This window comes from Lissotriton helveticus, chromosome 10 (genome assembly GCF_964261635.1).
Source record: "Lissotriton helveticus chromosome 10, aLisHel1.1, whole genome shotgun sequence".
Taxonomy (NCBI): Eukaryota; Metazoa; Chordata; class Amphibia; order Caudata; family Salamandridae; genus Lissotriton; species Lissotriton helveticus.
In genome coordinates this window covers 49,601,447-49,621,304 of record NC_136071.1, presented here as the reverse complement: position 1 = coordinate 49,621,304, position 19,858 = coordinate 49,601,447, and the positions used below count along the sequence as shown (strand labels likewise).

At 49.9% G+C, this 19,858-nt stretch overlaps 1 protein-coding gene across 10 annotated transcripts in view; it reads left to right on the top strand.

Moving 5' to 3' along the window:
* LOC144785024 (uncharacterized) overlaps positions 1–19,858 on the top strand; it is a 409,707-nt gene that overhangs the window by 284,199 nt on the left and 105,650 nt on the right. For all 10 annotated transcript variants that reach the window (XR_013601741.1, XM_078664142.1, XM_078664148.1 and 7 more), the window contains one exon: positions 14,984–15,085. Coding sequence is in view for 9 of the 10 variants with exons in the window: in XM_078664142.1 (XP_078520268.1) it covers positions 14,984–15,085 (102 nt within the window). In the remaining variant the exon portion in view is untranslated. The remainder of the gene's footprint in view (positions 1–14,983; positions 15,086–19,858) is intronic.

Sequence of the window (19,858 nt, the reverse complement as noted above, 5' to 3'; positions counted from 1 at the left end):
AAGGTTCCTAGTGGGCGCTGTACTAGTTTTTCTGTTGTGAATGGGTGTTATGCATCAGGAGAATGGCAGGAGAGTAAAGGAGACCCCCACCTAAGCATCGATAGAGCTTCCCTCATGCTCAGCAGCTAATTGTCTGTGATCGTTGTTTATTTTCCTTTCCCTCATTATTGTATTTTACCTCCTTTGTTGTGTTTACCCCTGGTTGTCCCCCCGCCCCGCTCCCGCTTCCCGCCGCCGTTCACGCGGCCACGCCCTCTTCCTTTCTGTGCCCTCCCCGCTCCCGCCTCCCAGCTGCCCTCCCGCCCACTGGTCCATAAATAGGGTCCGCATGGCGCAGTCCAGCGTGACCTGCTCGCAGGACACTCCCGCGCCGCACGGCCCCAGCTGTGCCGGTACCCTCTCCCCTCGCTGCTGCCCCCAGCCTCGCTCCCCATGCAGGTCCGCCCTCCTCGGCGGCCTGCCCTGCCGCATAGCAACGCTCGCACTCTGTGAGCGCTCCCCCCCCCCTGGGCCGGCTCCGCCGTCCTCGGTAGGACTCGGCTGCCCGTGTCACTGTATTTCTACTGCTGTCTGTGATCGTTGTTTATTTTCCTTTCCCTCATTATTGTATTTTGCCTCCTTTGTTGTGTTTACCCCTGGTTGTCCCCCCGCCCCGCTCCCGCTTCCCGCTGCCGTTCACGCGGCCACGCCCTTCCTTTCTGTGCCCTCCCCGCTCCCGCCTCCCAGCTGCCCTCCCGCGCTCCGCCCCCCCCTCACACTTATGGCAGAGTGGCCAACGCGCAGCGTGCACGCGCAGCGGGCCTGCCGATTGCGCGCCGAAGGTGCGCCAAAGGTAAGCCCGTCTGCGCCCGTCCGCGCCTGGACCGCGCCCAGTGCCAGGACCCCTGGCCCCCGCAGACCCCAGCCCACCCGCCGGACGTACGACGCCGCCACCCTCAACGCACTCAACACCGGCCGAATCCCGGGATGCTACCGAGCCACCCGAGACGAACCCACGGACCCTTCAGCTGCCACGCCTGCAAGTTCACCTGCATCCGGACCTGCCCCGCACCAGCACCCGCCAAGCCGAACACCAGCAGCAACCACCTCAAGTGCATCCTACTCAACACCCGCTCCATCCACAGACACGCCATCGAACTCTGGAACCTCCTCGACACTTCAGCTCATGACGTCGCCTTCCTCACGGAAACCTTGATGAACGACTCCTCAGCGCCCGACATCGCCATCGCCATCCCAGAGGGCTACAAAATCACCCGAAGAGACCGTGGCAACCAGACTGGAGGAGGCATCGCCATCATCTACAGGGACACCATCCGCATCACGACCAACACCGACGACACCCTGACAACCGCCGAACACCTGCACTTCCAGATCCACACGGACCCCAAAACCACCCTCAGAGGCACCCTCATCTACCGACCCCCGGGACCACGCACACAATTCAGCGAAGACATCGCCGACTTCATCAGCCCGCCGCCCTCCCCTCCGCTGACTACATCCTCCTGGGGGACATCAACTTCCACCTGGAGAACAACAATGACCGCAACACCACCACCCTGCTCGACAACCTCGCCAACCTCGGACTCAAGCAGCTGGTGACCACCCCCACCCACCTCGCCGGACACACACTCGACGCTGTCTTCTCAGCCAGCAAGGACATCGTCTTCAGCCACGCCACCGGACTTCACTGGACGGACCACAGCTGCGTCCACTTCACCTTTAGAAGATCCACGATCCACCACCACCAGCAACAGGTTGCTCGAAGAAACTGGAACAAGATCAAAGCAGACCAGCTTGCCGCTTCCCTGAGCCAGCACCCTCCCGCCAGCTCAGCGAACCCCAGCCAGGCCTCCGACAACCTCACGAAGTGGATCAGCAACTGCGCAGACGACCTCGCCCCACTGAGGACCCCGCCTACCAGACCCGGCAGCAAGAAGGCCCCATGGTTCACCGACGAACTCAAGAGCTCCAAGAAGAACTGCCGAGCCCTCGAGAAAGCCTGGAGAAGGGAGCCAACACCGGACAACATGACCACCCTCAAGCTCGCAACACCCGGAAGCACCATCAACTGATCCACGCCACCAAGAAAACAGCATTCAAGGACCGGCTGGACAACAACGCACACAACTGCAAGGAACTCTTCAACATCGTGAAAGAGCTCTCCAACCCCAACGCCGGAAACAACGACATCACCCCGTCGCAAGACCTCTGCAACTCCCTTGCCTCCTACTTCCACAACAAGATCGCTGACATACACAACAGCTTCAGCCCACAAACAACGCTCCCCACGACCGCACCAACGCCCCCCACCACCACCCTCAGCGCCTGGACCCAGATCAACACAGAAGACACCATCTGCACGATGAACTCTATCCACTCCGGATCTCCGACCGACCCCTGCCCCCACCACGTCTTTAACAAGGCCGACGCTGTCATCGCACCCCACCTGCGGGACATCATCAACACCTCCTTCGACACCGCCACCTTCCCTGAGAGCTGGAAGCACGCCGAACTCAGCGCTCTACTAAAGAAACCAACAGCGGACCCCACCGAACTCAAGAATTACCGCCCCATCTCGCTCCTCCCGTTTCCAGCCAAAGTCATCGAGAAGACCGTCAACAAGCAGCTGGCCGCCTTCCTCGAGTCGAATGGATCCCTCGACCCCTCACAGTCTGGCTTCCGAGCCAACCACAGCACCGAGACCGCCCTCATCGCTGCCACCGATGACATCCGAGCCCTGCTGGACAACGGTGAAACAGCGGCCCTCATCCTCCTAGACCTCTCCGTGGCGTTCGACATTGTTTGCCACCGCACCCTAGTGCAGCGCCTCAGCAACATCGGAATCCAGGAGAAGGCACTGGAGTGGATCATCTCCTTCCTCGCTGGAAGGACACAGAGAGTCCGCCTACCACCATTCAGATCTGCAGCCACGGAAGTCATCTGCGGCGTTCCTCAGGGCTCCTCGCTCAGCCCCACCCTCTTCAACGTCTACATGAGCCCCCTTGCGGTCATCGCACGCCAACACAACCTCAACATCATCTCCTACGCCGACGACACCCAGCTGATCCTCTCCCTGACCAACGACCCCGCCGCCGCCAGAACCAACCTCCACGAAGGGATGAAAGACGTAGCCGAGTGGATGACGACCAGCCGCCTGAAACTGAACTCAGACAAGACGGAAGTCCTCATCCTGGGCTCCTCACCCTCCACCTGGGACGACTCCTGGTGGCCCCCCGCCCTGGGCACCGCACCCAAACCAACAGACCACGCACGCAACCTGGGCTTCATCCTGGACTCCTCCCTCTCCATGACCAGACAAGTCAACGCCGTCTCCGCGTCCTGTTTCAACATCCTGCACATGCTACGGAAGATCTTCCGGTGGATCCCCACCGAGACCAGGAAGACGGTCGCCCAGGCCCTCGTCACCAGCCAACTGGACTACGGCAACGCTCTCTACGCCGGAACCACCGCCAAGCTCCAGAAGAGACTCCAGCGGATCCAGAACACCTCAGCCAGACTCATCCTCGACATCCTCCGATGCAGCCACATCTCCGGACATCTGAGAGACCTGCACTGGCTCCCCGTCAACAAGAGAATCACCTTCCGTCTCCTCACCCACGCACACAAAGCCCTACACGACCAAGGCCCGAGCTACCTCAACAACCGCCTCAACTTCTACGCTCCCAAACGCCACCTCCGATCGACCAACCACGCCCTCGCCGCCGTCCCCCGCATCCGAAGAGCGACAACAGGAGGAAGGTCCTTCTCCTACCTGGCCGCCAAGACCTGGAACACCCTCCCGACCGACCTTCGCCTGACCCATGACCACCTCTCCTTCAGGAAGAAGCTCAAGACCTGGCTGTTCGAGCAGTAGCGGCACCCCCCCCCCAAGCGCCTTGAGACCCTCCGGGTGAGTAGTGCGCTTTATAAATGCCTTGATTGATTGATTGATTGATTGTCAATGACTGAATGTGGGCAGGGACCCTTGGTATACACAGGGGGAGAATGGATGAAAGTGGAGGATCCACCGCCTGATCCTTCTCCGGTTTCGTATAAGGCAAGCGTGCATCAGTTTGATACCAATGGTACGCAAGTTGGCACTGCGGCACAAAATGAATACCTGCTGATCTGGCACGCCAAACCCCCTCTTTCATAAGGCAGTGTCAATGTGTCCCATTTGATCCCGGGCCGAGTCATAGTAGCAAAAAAGCCACTTGTTAAGGGAATAGGGATGTTTGTGAACAAATATAAAAAGCGGAGTAGCATAACCATCTATGATGGTAATTTGGCCCACAATGGAGAGTGGGAGCTTAATCCAGTGTTCAATTTGTGTGGGCAGCTTAATATCGGCCGCGTCATAATTCAAACGAATCACCGCCACCTTTTGTCTATGAACTATTATGCCCAAGTATTTAGTTGCCACTTCACACCAGGCCAATGGGTATTTCTGCAAGCATCTCACCATAGCATCTGTGACTGGAAAGAGCTCTGACTTGGCCCAATTGATGGAAAGGCCAGACAGACCACTAAAGCAAATAATGTTGCTTATTTTGAGGGGGGGGTTGTCAAATGGCTGTCTTACAAAGAGCAAGATATCATTTGTGTACAGGGATATTTACAATGGGTGTTGTCTAAATCTTAAGCCTCAAGGGAGGTGCCACTCTTGAAGGTGCCAAACCAGGGAGTCCATTGCTATGATAAAAAGTAGCGGGAAGAGGGGGTAAAGCCTAGTGGGACCCACTGGTCACCGGAAATGGGTCTGTAAGGGATCTGTCAATCCCCAGACAGGCTACCTGGCATGAATGTAACAGCATAATAAGATCAATGGACCCTCTTGAAAGTCCCAGCTTAGCCAGCGTTGCTCTCACAAAGGGCTATTCTAGCAAATCAAATGCCTTCCCGGCATCGAGAAGGGCAACCGCTGCATGTACTTCAGAGGATATCTGATTCATTACTGTGAAAATTGTGCATATATTGAGAGCAGTAGAGCTGTGTGGGACAAAACCAGTTTGTATTGGTGACATTATTTGAGGAGGAAAAGAGGTCACTATGACCTGCATAAATTAGGCACCTTAATGGGATTTAAAAGCATAGTGACCATGCCCTCGAGGAGTGTGAGAGGTGGGCTACGGGTCCAATGCCTCAGTGTATACCTCTAGGAGATGTCGGGCAAGCAGATGCTTATGGGCCTTATAAAAATTCCCTGTTTGGCTGTCTAGACCTGGGCCCTTGGACCCATCCAGGGTACTGCCTGGAAAATTTAATTGCAGGATATAGGTTCACTTAGGAAGAGGCTCTCTCAATCAGTCAAGCCCACCATTGATACCACAGCCAAATAATTTGCGATCACTGCGTTTTTATCTGTCATCCATGCGGTATAATAGCGTATTAGCTCCTGCAGTATACTCTCGTTGTCAACTATTGGCTGCTCCCCTGCGTCCAGGACTTTCGTTATATACCCGCTTTGCCAACTAGGGCATAGTAAGTGGACCAGTATGCGACCCATTCCCCGTAGTGTTGCACTTGTGCATATTTAGCCAAGTATGCCACTTCCCTGTCCGCCTAATCCCAAAACTCATCCATCAGAACCAAGCGGTGGTGCAGCTTATTCCCATGTCCCTGCAGTTTATCTCCATGATCAATGCAGAGCAGTTCGGCCTTGAGTCAGCCAAGGTGGGTGCAAATATCTCGAAAGACACCCACATGTTTGGAGATGCTAACCCCCTCAGGTGTTCCTTATAGGCCTCCCACAGGGTTGCTTGTGTAGCAACAGAGCTAGAATTGAGTGTGAAGTATTATACAATGCAGTCGCTCAACTCCGTATGAAAGACCAAGTCATACTTATAAAGTGCCACTGTTGGGCCACACCACACCTATATGCCACCTGTAGCACCAGTTTAAATGGTGCGTGGTCCAACAAGGTGCAGGGAGGTGCACCAAGTCTGACACCTAGAGAGCGGCGCTAGTGGAGAGGAATGAGTAATCAATGCGGTTCCATATGCCATTAGGGGCAGAATAGGAGATGTATGCTGTAGTGTTGCATTGTCATTATGCGTCCGAGAGGTTGAATGTATCAGTGAAATCTCGAAAGTGGTGCATTGCTCGTGGTTTGAGCACCAGATCTGCCTCTACTTGGCCCATTAGTACAGAAACCTTCTGATAAAAGTTAGGAAAGTCAAAATTAGGGGTGTATATATTGACTAGGAAGACACGCTTGTGTGCTAAAATACCAGACAGTATCACGTATCTCTCGGAATCATCAGTAAAGCTGGACCTGTAGATGAATGGGACACTCTTATGGGTCAACGTGCACACTACATGTGAATAGGAGCTATAGTAAGAGAAGAATCATTGGTGTACACCTCAAAGGGTGGCAACACACCAGCAGGCGGCACCCGCCTGTATAAGGGAGCTGCAATAAAGCATGGAGCCGGTTATGTATAGTGTAATAGCAATTAGCCCTCTCATTTGGTCAGGAGTGCATAATGTATTTGGCAGTTCACATTGGCCTACATATATCAAAAAGAGTAAGGAAGCAGAGTGCAGAGGAGCAGTCAATCATCATTTTGATACTAGTATTGATTGCTATTAGTAAATCAGTTTTCAACTTCTCTGTTGGTAAACTTTCTTCCTGTGACAAACTGAAGTTTGTGTGTGTGGTGTTCATTTTCCGTAGAGCCTTCAGTTTAATTTTGTAGAATGCATCAATACAATCTATATATTCTTGTCTGGGACAATGTTTGAATTTTACTTTTAATCCATGCTTTACAGTTAGAATCAATATCCTATGCTCCAGGTTAAAGTAATTAAGTCTTTCTTGCCGATACCTTGTGTTCCAATTGATAATTACTTGCTATGGCAATCAAATTCTGAAACTCTTAGAACAGTATCATTCTTAGTAATGTTAGACTTATTTTTCTGCTGTTATCTGACTGGTGTAGCAGATAGTTTGTTGTGCAACTTGATGAAACCTTTAAATATCTTTTGATATCAGAAACTCTGTTTGGGGAAGCGTTTATGGTGGCTAAAATGGTGGACGAAGTTTAGGAAAGCTCCTGCGCAGTGCTCCTGGAGCCTACTATCCTCTGGCTGCAGCCATCGCCATTGTAGCTAATTCCTAGTAGACGTGAATGGTGGAAGATCTCACAGGAATGCAAAGTGCCCCAGCGGCACAGGGCAACTTTTAGATCACGTGGCCCAGGGAGAGGGTGGGCCTTGAGGACTGTGGCATGCTTGCTGAGTCACGTTGATTGGTGGGCTGGAGCGCTGACAGTGGCAGGTCATGATACTAGGGACCGCTGGGCCTGCGAGGGATTGACATTGACCCTGACCTGCCTTCTGGAGGCTCCAGCTTCTGTGCCCTGGAATTGCTGTGCCAGGTGGTCAGAGGCCTGCTGCGGCAGCTTTTGACTTGCCCTGGAATTTGGCGCGCTCCTGGGTGAGAGCTTGTGTCTGCTACCTTAACTGGATGGACTGGCTTGTTATCGCCCCAAGCCTCATAATAGGATGAGCACCACGGCAAAGGGTTGTGGTTGGAATGATATGGGTCTATTCTGCTTTTGCCGCTTCCTACTATATTGTCCTAACCTCTGCTAAAAACTGAGTCATTCACCTGCAGCAGGGTTGAAGATTTCTTTGGTCTGTGAACAGAAGTGTGGGTGTGGTGGACCCTGCTTACCTTCTTGCTGTCACGAGGGAGGCCCGGATTGGCCTATACAGGCATTATTGTGACTATTGCTACTATTGGTCACCTCGTGGACTGCAGCTGGGGCACACTTGGCTTGGTACTGGGGAGACGTCTCAACATGGTTCCAGTGTATCTGCCATATTAATGCCGGAGACTCTTAGCCTGCGCCACTGTGATGGACTGTACCACTCACGGGGTCAGGATGCTCGCACTTTGGTCTCCAGCTACTTTCTTGCGGAAGGTGGCCAGGGGTGGCTAATGGGCCAGACAGCGGCTACTCACAACTTGTTCCCATATCAGGACCCCACCCTATGAACGCAGACTCACCCGCATCCTTTCACATCCAACTGCAAGTGACACCCCACAATTAATTTTAACCACAGGATTTTGGTGCCAAGGGAAAACTCAGGTCAGCAGAGCTAGCCACTGAACTGTTGGTGGAGGCTCAGCAGAACACACCGTGGACCAGACAAATTGGATGCCATCCTCGAGGCGCTTGTCAAAACTACATCCTCGATGTAGGCGAAAATAGATGCTGTTGTCATTGATCTTGGCCGGTTGCAGGACAAACAAAAATGGATGACTGAAAGGGTCATATTATCTGAATGAGAACTACAAGAACAGACATTGTATGCAGCAGCAGCTCTAAGATCTGACGGACTTTCATGTACTTATCATCGGAGGATGCAGAGGGCTACTCATGGTGCAGCAACATGAGGGTGGGTGGAATGCCTGGAGGCTCGGAGGGGTAGGACATGGTCAAATTCCGGAAGAATTATATCAAGACCATATTGGTGCCTCACAAATGCTCTACCGCTTTTTCTACATTGAAAGAGCTCATTGGGTTCCTGCTCGCAGACACACTCTTGGAGTCCTTCCAAGGCTGGTTGTTGCCAAGCTGATGCATTTCTAAGACAGATAAAATACTGCAGGCTGCCATACAAGATGGTTGCATTGAAATGGACAGTTACCAACTCTTGGTCCTCCCTGATTTTACGCTTACCCTCCAGCATCACTGGGCTTTCCTTTTAGGAGGAAAAAGAAAGCTTAGAGAGATAGGATTTAAATATTTTCTGCTCTTTCCTGTGGAGCTGTGACAGGTCAAAATCTATTCTTCACTGAACCGTAGGTGGCTCGGAACTGAGCTGAGCGGCAAGACATCTCATCACAGGAAGAGTGCCCCCTTTAACTGGAGCATCAAAAGGCTGAACACAAGTGCAGACGATACCGATTGAAACCTGGTGGGCCCTGCTCTGTGACATCACCTATTCGTGGGAGCAAGTCCTGGAAAGCCATTACATACCTCTAGTTAAAGTGGCCTCCTCAAGGAACCTGTTAGGGGCCCGGGCTTCCATTTCAGCTGATACCTCTGTCGGCAAAGATAGCTCCTTCCATTTATCATCTCTCTGTCTCTGATGATCCCCTCCACCCCAGTACTGACCCGTCAGTCTGCTGATGAACTCCTGTGATGGAGGGGTCTCCACTGGATTGGCTAGAATGTGCTGCTCTGCTTTGATGATTACAGGCTTCTGATTTATATAATACTATGTCCTTGCTCGCTTCCTCCACTCCTTTCCTAGGTGCTTGGCAATGCTGTGGTTAGAATCATCCCCGACTTTTCCATTTTAGGGCTACTCAGCGCACACAGCTAGGTAGCCCTGCTATATTTCTCGCTAGCACTGCCTCCCTAACTGTGAATTATGGCCGGGGTGCATGGGAGCCCCTGGCCAAGACCCTTATTTGTCGCTAGCTGCATAACAACCCCCAAATGCAGTTGCGTAGATTAATAGTATTCTTGGACGGTTGACAGTTTACCTTCTGTCCTCAGTATTGTTACTGTTTTGTTTACCACTGGTAGGGATTGGGTTGATCCTTATACCACTTGCCTGACCACTATGGAGGCAGTGACATTTTTTCTTGATGACGATGATACGTGAGCCAAGAGCACTTTACATGCATGCACACATTACTCACCAATGTGGCACAACCAGGTAGTCTTTGTATGATCACTTGGAACATCAGGGGGATGCATACTGTGAGTAAGCACTACCAAATCTGCTCTCTTCTTAAACACAGGGGGTGAACCTAACCCTGCTCCAAGACTCCCACATAACACTGACATAAGAGGCCAAGTGTCATATGTGCAGTCCAAGCCTTCCTTAATAATTGTTCAGACTAATCTGGGAAGGGGGGAAATCTAGGTTAAGGCAGGGGTCCTTTTTAAACTGGGTACAGTGCAGGTTGACAGGGAGGTCGGTGAAGGACAGATATTTATGCTCCCAACACAGAGTAACACACATTTCTGCATTGGCCATCTGAATAGCTGGCTAAAAGGGTGCACATTTAATGGATCTTAGAGGGAAACATTAATTGCATGTTAGACATCACACTAGCCAGATTGTATTCATTGTTACTGCAGGCTCAAACCTTCCACAACACAAAGGCACTGTCACACCGGCGTGCACAATGGTCCATGGCAACCTCAGAGTCAGACTATACTACTTTTACTCTACCCCATACAACCTAAATTTCCAACTTGACTGAGTCACTATTGTTGGTAGGTCTGAAATGAAACAGTCGGGGATGAGTCCATCCTTCTATTCCCTTGGGACACCGTCAGGGCTCCAAGTAGAAAAATATGGCATTTTGTGGTTCAATTAAATAATACATGATTATTTTGAGGACAGCAAGGGCACAGTATCCTCCTCTAAGACTGAGTGGGAGGCCTGCAAAGTAGTCAAATGAGGTCATTGCATTCATGCTATGGTTGATGTGCGCAAATAACTTGAAAAGTGAGCTGACAAGAGTTGAAAACTCTCCTGTTCAAATGTAACTTAAGGCAGTGGTGATACCACTCTCCTGAACTCCCTTAGGGTTGTCCACGTCCATGTCCAGTATTTGTAAAGCGCGAACAATTACCTGTGGGTGTCAAGGTGCTGGGGGCTGCCGGGAAGATTAAATGAGCTATTGCCCAGAGTTACATGGTGCAGGTCTGATCTGCCGCTCGGTGCGGGGATCAAGTCGTGAGTCCCCCGGTTTTGAAGTCAGTCGCCCTGGCCGCGCCACTACACCCCTTCCCTGTGCGTGAAGAACAAGCCGTACTATCAGAGCAGCTGTGATGTTTAGATTATACAGTTTATACTGCCTGGTCTCATACAGAGGGCAAAAGGGCAAGCAGACTTTTGGCATGGGTAGGCAACTACGTTAATATGCACGCACCTATTGAATCTGTCCAACTTGTGTAAGGAACTGTCCTGCTTTCTCAACAAGAAATTCATGTGGCCTTTATGAGTGCTATCGGGTGTCCTAAAAAGGGGAGGCAAGGAACAAAGATGTGCCAGTAACGGCTGTTTTTGGGTAGCTGCCATTGCCCACATCCCCCCTGAATGGAAAGAAGAAGTAGATGCCCCTATCTCTAGTCAAAATTAAAGCTAACGGCAGGCAGGCCACCAGGAACTGATGCATCTTCATTGGAACACTGTCAGACCTCTGCTGAGGCTTTGGTGCCAAAATTGTCTTGTTTTCATGAAAGATGTGGTTGACAAGGGGGTGTTGAAGTCATCATTCTGAGAGGCCCTGATATGCTTAATTCCAAAACCAGGCTAAAAGAACAAAGCTTTAACAGTAGACTGTTGGTTATGCACCTTGTCCCTGTTTCATCAAATCAAGAGTCCTGTGCACTTAGAGCCCGGCACCAACCGTTACGTGGTACCTCTGTGTCCCAGATCCTGAAAATATTATTATGAGTGGGCGTGCACCAGGTAAAAGAAGTCCAAGGCAATCTTGTAGTGTGAAAAGTCTTTATTTTGAATTAATATTCTCAGATAAAATGACAACTTCGGGCAGCATACAGCCCGTTTGTGTCTGTTGTCATTCACTGAAGCACATACTTCATCAACTGTCGATCTACTTACCATTATCAAGGGACCGCCAATATACTTTTTAAGCCCTGATGAAGTTCTCTGAGGAGAGCGAATTCCGTTGGTTATGCTGAAGTTGTCATTTTATCTGAGAATATTAATTCAAAATAAAGACTTTGCACACCACAAGATTGCCTTGGACTTCTTTTACCTGGTGCACACCCACTCTTAATCACCTAAACCAGGCTGCACACCCTTGACTACCTCCTCATACCGACTGATAGCTATCTTGAGCTCTAACTTTAAAATCATAAGAAAATATTTAGTGGGCCACATGCTAAAGACACTTCACAGCCTGATACAGGTAGATCAGAATGGTTTTGTGTTCAGGAAGACATGTCCCTGAACATTAGCTCCATCAGTGGGGCCTTAAAATGCTTGCCTGTTCCTTGACCTGGAAAAGTAGTTTGATATTCTGAACTAGGAGCATCTGTTCACAGTCCTGGCCTAATCCAGCTTTGGAAGCACATTATGTGAATGATCAAGCTGCTCTACACAAGCTATACTGCCAGGGTCCAGATGGGAAAGATGATCTTCACCTCGTTTGATGTTCAAAGGAGCAATTGATAGGTGTGCCCCCTTTGCCCTTTCCCCTTTGCAATTGCTAATTGCCCACTAGCAGTTAAGTTGGGTTTGGAGGATGTTTCTTGTGCATCCTATTAGCTGACAGGGCTATGCAGTATCCTTGTATGCTAAAGACATCATGGTCTAAATCAAACATGCTGTGGGCGATCATTGGGGAAAGCTTGTACCCTTCAGCTCTGTTTCTGTGCTGAAGGTTAATTGGGCTAAATCCTGCCTTTTGTCCCTTTGTACCCTGATGCTACTTGGAGTTGTCTTGACGAGGGCGGTAGACCAATCCCTTAGGAGAGGCTCTCCTTTCGCTACCTGGGAATTAGGATATACCATGATGACTAAGACCTCTTAGATGGTAATTTCACTAAGGTAGAATTTGCTGGCCAGGCACAAGTAACTTCTGAGAAATCTCTCCTCCTTTCTCTCTGTTGTGTAGCATATCACCTTGTCCAATTTTACCAATCTCTCTATTTTTTTTATAAAAAATGTTGCCAAAAACTAGAAACTCATCTTGGAGAGTTAATTTAGCACTGTAGCTGGTGCAGGGTTACTCTAGCCAGGCTGCGTCTCCCGGTGAAGATGGGCGGGCTGGGTGAATTTGGAGTATTCCTGCCTGGAGGCCCGGCTCCAGTGGATAAGCAGCTGGCACATGGGGCATTCATTGTCAGAAACATGCTTTGATGGTCCCTCTCCTCACTTCTCACAGGCAAGGAGTTTGGATGTTCAATTACCCAACTGTTACACACTGAACTAAGCTGCCTATTCCATAGCTTGCTGATCACTCACCGTGTTACACCCTACGCCCCTGCTATCTCCATACTCATCTTGGACACCTAATGGGTTGGGACCTAGTACACTAAAAGGACATGTGCATCATGCCAGTGGGTGATCTGTTTCAGGACGATCAGCTCTTCTCATTTGACAAACTACTCCAGGAACAGTTTACCTTGCATAGAAGGCAGTTCTTGACATACCGGATTTTAGTTAAGGCCCTCCAAGTTACATGGAACATTGGGAACACAGAATAAGAAACCCATGCTATGATTCAGACTTTATTTCTAACTAGCAGCCCGTCCCGACCTTGTCCGGGTGCAACAGGCTTCCCCGATCCCCGCCCGCCCCGACATTGTGCAGCAGCCCGGGCCCCCACCCGGCCCGGCCCCCGCCTGCCCCGACCCCTGCCTGCCCCGACCCCCGCTCGCCCCGACCCCCGCCTGCCCCGACATGGGTCCCCTTACCTGAGCCCCCGCTCCTCCCGCCTGTCCGCTGCTCGCACCGCCGCTGGCCTGTCCGCTGTGTCCGCTGCTCGCACCGCCGCTGGCCTGTCCGCTGCTCCTCACGTCACCCCTCCTCCCCTGCGCCATGTCCGCCGCTCCTCGTCGCGCTCCTGGACGCCGTTCCTCCCCACGCTCCTGACGTGAGCACGCACGTCGCGGCCGTCGCTACTTCGGAGGGACTACTTTTTTTTTTTACTGTAAATTTTTTAAATAACCTTTTTTTTAAATTTATATAGCCTATAACCATCTACACACCCTGACGATTCCAACGGTGTATCGGGTGTGTGGATTGGCGCTGTGGTTCCCGAGTTTACCCGCCTCAAAGGCTGAAAGTTCTTCCTTTATTATAGTAGTATAGATTGGAAGAGGGATAAGGAGGATAATATGGTTATACAGGGCCTTTAAGTCACACACAACTATTGCTACAGCCTCTTTGTGGGAGACTGAGCTAGGTGGAGCACTTCATGACATGGAGTGAGAGAGAGTCTTAGCAGTCCTAAATACTATATGGTTTAATGGCAAGTTCAAGTTCAAACTATTCAATATTTTACATAGGACTTACATTAACAATTAACAAAATCTTCCTTCCCACATCACCTCCTGTCCTAGCTGGGCAACACACTTAGCTAGCTTGTTGTAGACAAGTTGCCCACTCTTACAGGGTTACCCAACATGAATAACTGTGTGGTTTGTGCCCTGTGGCTCCATAACAGGCTTAAAATAAATAAAAATGCCACTCTTTTCCTCATTTTTGCCTTACTTCAGGTCAAATGATCTATCACTAAGTAATGGAAGGCTGGGCTGCCTCCATCATCACATGCATGGATTCAGGTTACCCATAAATGGCTTGCGCAAACACCCGATTGCTGATGACTGGGGTGAACTGTTACTCATCTCAGCAGAGGAACCCAGAGATGATGATCTGCTGTGTAATTTCTTTCTAAGGCTCCAATGGATACCCTTGGTTTTTCATGGCATTGGGCCCTTGCACGATACTCCGGGTGGAGTGCTCTTCCTAGTACTTAAAAGGTGCTAATCGAATCCCCTTTTCATAGTTTAGGTCTGCTGTCGCCTGAGCTGCTGCTCTGACAGGGCTTTGGTTGCTCCCTTTCTTTCTTTGCCTAGTTTTTGTCTCCTACTGTCAGCCATAGTAAGCTTTTAGATGCTTCGCAGCTTGCACCTATTTGCAGTGTTTTGCCCGCTTACCTGTTTGGCTCAGCATATAATACTGTCCACCTCCCTGCCTCTAGGGTTTATGCTTTTTGTTGAATTATTGTCATTCTGCTATTACATGTTTATTGTCTGATTGTATGATGATTCACCATTGTCAGTAACTATTAAGAATATATGTTGTGGTGCGCTTCTAACTAGACGGTCAATGCTGTTCACTAACGCCTATTATTGCGGACCGTTTTCACTTTAGTGCTGCAACTCATATGTCCTCTTATGCACTGCTTATAGTATATTACATCATGCCAATAAAGATGTTTTTTTTTAATCAAGAAGTCTGTTCTCTCCCACAGGAAAAGTACCTGAACACAAAAGATCATGAGAACCTTAAAGTTGCTTTTGTGTTGCTGAAGAGGCTGGATGACTACATTGAATACAAGGCTTTGGTGAAAGAGGTGCCCATAACTCTTATATTACTAGAAAATGACATGTAGGCTACATTTGGATGTGAATAAAAATGAATGCCCATTTCTAATATATTCAAATGAAAATTGGCTGCCATAGAAGAACAGGATCCTTTATGTTTTGCAGTTTCTATTGTTGTCACTCCAGTCAATAATGACTATAGTAGCAATAGAATACATGCCAATTTAAGAATCAGGCAAACTATGTTCTACTGCTACCATATTTTAACAAGCATTGGCATAGCCAATAGGTCTCGCCTTTGGGACCTTATAAGTGTTTAGTTATCCAGCACAATATCCTTGGTGCAACAACATCAACTGTTGCATGGCTGAACACTTATAAGGTCCCAAAGGCGAGACCTATTGGCTATACCAATGCTTGTTTCATCAGTTCTCACCTCTCGCATTCTCTTTTTAACTTAAGCATGTAACAAGGTTGTCATATTAAGTCCATCTTTCATCCAAGGCCTTCCTGGTCCGATGGTAGCCCTAACTTTTGATTCATAATACGTTTATGGTGCAGCTTGACAAACAGATGTACTTAACAAATTCCATTAATGGAGTGCCCATTCTTTACCACCGCCCAAACCGGCACAGCCAAGGATACCGGTTTTCTTCTAACTTTTGCCTCAAGGTGGTCGAGTGTCAGACTCGGGTCTTTCTGCCACAAGCTCAGTTAATAAGGCTTGGGTGACTTACATGATGTCGCAATGCTGCATTCAACCAGGACAAAAGCCAGATCAAAACCCTTCTCGCTTGGCTGTGGGTAATCAAGGGCTGCAAGATGGCCAATGGTCCTCCCAGTTCTGGCCCAATGCATGTATTAGGACATTTTATATATACATTTTATATGATGAATTGACCTGGTCCAACTAATGCTCGTCCTTACTGTTTTGTATTGTGCAAAGCATCCTGTGTACTGAAAGGTCGTCCAGTGTCGTGGTCCGAGCTTCTAGCCAGGGCCTTTTGTCTAGGGGTGGGCGTTTAACTGCGCTCCGTTGGAGGAGTACACAGAGTTTTAGCGCACAAAAAGAACTCTGCCAATCTCCAAGGAGCAGAGTTTACTGGTGCCGCCTCCCAACCTAATGCCGCATGTCTGCTGCCACCCACTGTCCAGGCCGGGAGGCAGATGTTGCTTCTAGTTCTAAGCTTCGATATTCGTATGTGTTTTTTCCCTCTCTAATGCAGAAATGCATTCATCCTGCTGCAGCTTCATTTAGACCTCAAAGTGCATGCGAGTCACTTTCTGTGCAAACATGCATTATTTGTAAGTGGAAGCCTTCTCTGTGCACTTGCTTCCACGGCGTCTTCATGCTTTCGAGTGTGGCCTCCTGATTACTATAGGCCACACATTATAGGGCACGGACTTCTGCAGATGCTGCAATGAAACTGACGAGTAATCAGGGACGACGCGTTTTGCCTGGGTTAGTTTTGCCTGGGTTAGTGGCTCGTTAGGCACCTGATGGCCAGCATTATCTATTCTGCAACAGTTGCTTTAAAAAAAAATAAGCCAGGGTGACGGCGCCACGCATTTGCTAGGGCAGTCCTCCCTTTTCAGCACCTGTTCTGGGCTCCAGCAAATTTCAGAACATTTAGTACAGACCCAGTTTTCCGAGAGCCCTTTGCACGTGCCGTAGTGCAGAATGAATTAGCAGCCGCTAGCAGTGTGTGTAAAAGGTGCAATGGATTGCCCGCCCACGGTCTGCGTTCTCTCTGACGATGAGCGCTGTCAATCATGCCACCGTGGGCCCCTGGGCGATGCCAAATTACAGCCGTGCATTTCTGTGAGAGAAATGTCTCGGTTTTTGGTTCTCAGAACCTGCGCCTCCTCACACTAGCCCTGCGCCGACTCCGACAATACTGGGGATCAAAGGAGAGGTCGGAACCAGAACAGACAGACGGAAAGGTTAAAACACAAAGTAAAAGAAACAGGCTCTTTGGACCACTGCATGAGACCGGAGGACGCGGCACCCAAGTGCACAACTGAGCGAACAGCTGCGCTGACCGGATCAGCCGGGCTCGGATAAGAGTGCATTAAGCAGGAGCCGCGGAGTTCATTTGACTTGGCAACTTAACCCTTGCAGTCCCCCCCTCCCCCAGGCACGGCGCCAGCAGAGGCGCGGCTCCTTACGTCAGAGCTGGAATGACGTGGTCACGGCATGGAAGAGGAACCGGGGAGTCCCCTAGCTGACGAGCCTTCGGTTTCTGATGTTACAATGACGTAAAAGTGGCCTACACTGCTCCCAGAAGAAGGGGTGCGAGTGCGACAGCATTTTTGTTTTTAAGTCCGTCCTCTGTGACTGTTTAGCCCGGTGAGTTTGGGAGGGGGGGAGTGTGCGTGCGTGCGTGCGTCTGTCTGTGCGTGTGTTGTGTGCGCCTGCGTGTGTGCCTGCCTGTGCCTGCGTGTGTGCCTGCCTGTGTGCCTGCCTGCGTGTGTGCCTGCCTGTGCCTGCGTGTGTGCCTGCCTGTGTGTGTGCGTACCTGCCTGTGCTTGCGTGTGCATGTGTGCATGTGTTGTGAACAGCCGGCCGGGATCGGAGCGCGTGACCTGATCCGATCCCGGCCGGCTGCGTGCTCGTGACAGTCTGTTGTCTCTGCCTAGTCCTTGAACGGGAAAAGGACTGAAATGATAACAATAGATCGCTTTGCGACAGCAGGGGCTTTCGCCCCTGCATTCGCAGGCGCGACCTAAAAATGAAGCTGTTGCATGTAATTGTCCATTATTGAGATATCAATCAGTTGAAGACAGAAAACTAACCATGTCATGAGTGATGTAATATGTGAGGTCATAAGCAGTGCATTGGTAGGGCGTAAGTTACACTTAGCTAAGCTAACTATAACTGCAGAATTTCTCTGGTTTTGTACAAGTCAAATGTCAGTTTAACTATAACGTCCCTGTAACCTTTGCTTTTTTCAGTGAATTTCTAAGGTTCTTTAAATTCTATTTCTTAACTATAACATCCCTACAACCTTTGTTATTTTAAGTGAATTTCCATGTTTTTTAAACTAGTAGTCTTGTTTGTAGAGTTGGGGAGAAAGGGGACGGGCCTCTGACTAGCTATCATGAATCCTGCTTTGTCACACTTACTAGAGGCAACAGGAGGGTTCTAGGCCCATTAGGACCCTCAGCTTCCAAGAGGACTTCATCCTTTAACAAGTAGTGCTCTAGGAGGCGCGTTTGCAGAGTGGTGGAGAAAGGGGATGTGGCCTCCAAATACCTCTCAGCAATCTCACTGTTTGGGACTTACTGGAGGTAACAGGAGGGCTTGTTGGCCCCATGGACCCTGTGGAGCCAAGGGGACTTCATCAGCCAACCAGAAGTGCAGCAGGAGGCGTGTTTGCAGAGTGGTGGAGAAATGGGCTGTGACCTCTGAAGTTCTCACAGTAATCGGGCTGGTTGGAACTTACTGGAGGTAAAAGGTTGGCTAGTTGGCCGCCAAGCACCCTCAGCATCAAAGGAAACGTCATCCCCCAACCAAGAGCGCGCAAGGAGGCATGTTTTCAAAGTAATGGAGAAAGGGGGCGGGCCTCCGGTGAGTTGCTGGCTTCCTTTTTTTATTTTAAGAAGGGGGGGCTGTGTGGCCCCCTTTCTTTTGACCATTTCGGGCCGCGGGGACCCCATCCCCTGGAGCCAGAGCCATTTTTTTCTAAAAAAAAAAATAAAAAGAGAGAGGGCTCACGGCCCCCCTTCAGAGGCCGATTTCGGCTTCCCGGGGACCCCATCACCCGGGGCCTAGCCATCCCATTAAAAAACATTTGTTTTTATCAGTTTAAGGTAGGGTGGCCACGCAGCCCCCTCCTGGGCCATTTTCAGCTCCGGGGTCATCCCCAGGGGCTTGGCCTTTTATTGGGGACCGCAGGGGAGCCCCAAGACTCCCATGGTCCCTGCTGGCTTCCAGCCTCCTGCAGGAGCCAGCATTGCTTTTGAGTAGAGGAAATTGCTAACATGCAGCTCCCTCTACCCAAAAACACTTCTGCTTCGCTTCATGAAAGCAAGAGCATTTTCTGTGCTCTCGCTTTAATGAAGCAAAGCAGAGTTTGCCATGGCATGGCGGGAGCAGTGGGTAACTACAGTGACTGGCTAAATCCATGAGTACATGGATAACTGTATACATAGTACCTGTAGGCATAGAGGAGTCACTGAGTAGTACCTACGTGAATAAATGAGTGCAGCAGCAGCATCTGGGTGATTTTATGACTGCAAGGGTAATACCTGTTTTATTAAATGAGTGCATAGATACATGATTCCATGACTTCAGGGATAGTACATAACTAGTGCTTGCATGATTCCATGACGGCAAAGGTAATATCTGCGGGATTCATGGAGTAAAGAGGAAGTGACTGGGTGACTTTGTAAGTCCATGAGTACTGCCTGGATGATTACAGAAGTACTAAGATACTACCTGAGTGATTACAGGAGTGCAGAAGTAGAGCCTGGGTGATTTTATAAGTGCAGGAGTACTGGCTGAGTGATAACCTAAGTACAAGAATAGTGAGTGTGTAATTGAAAAAGTGAAAAGATAGTATCTGTGTGATTGAAGCAATGTATAGCCAACATATTGGTGATTGCATGAGTACAGGTGTAACATCTGGGGAATTAAAGGAGTACATAGATAACACTTGGGTGATTGCATGATTACAGGGGTAATATCTGGAGATTTACGTGACTACATAGAAAGTGACTGCGTGATTTTATAAGTGCATGGGTACTGGTTGGGTGATTGCAGCACTACTGAGGTAGTGCCTGAGTGAATAAAGGAGTGC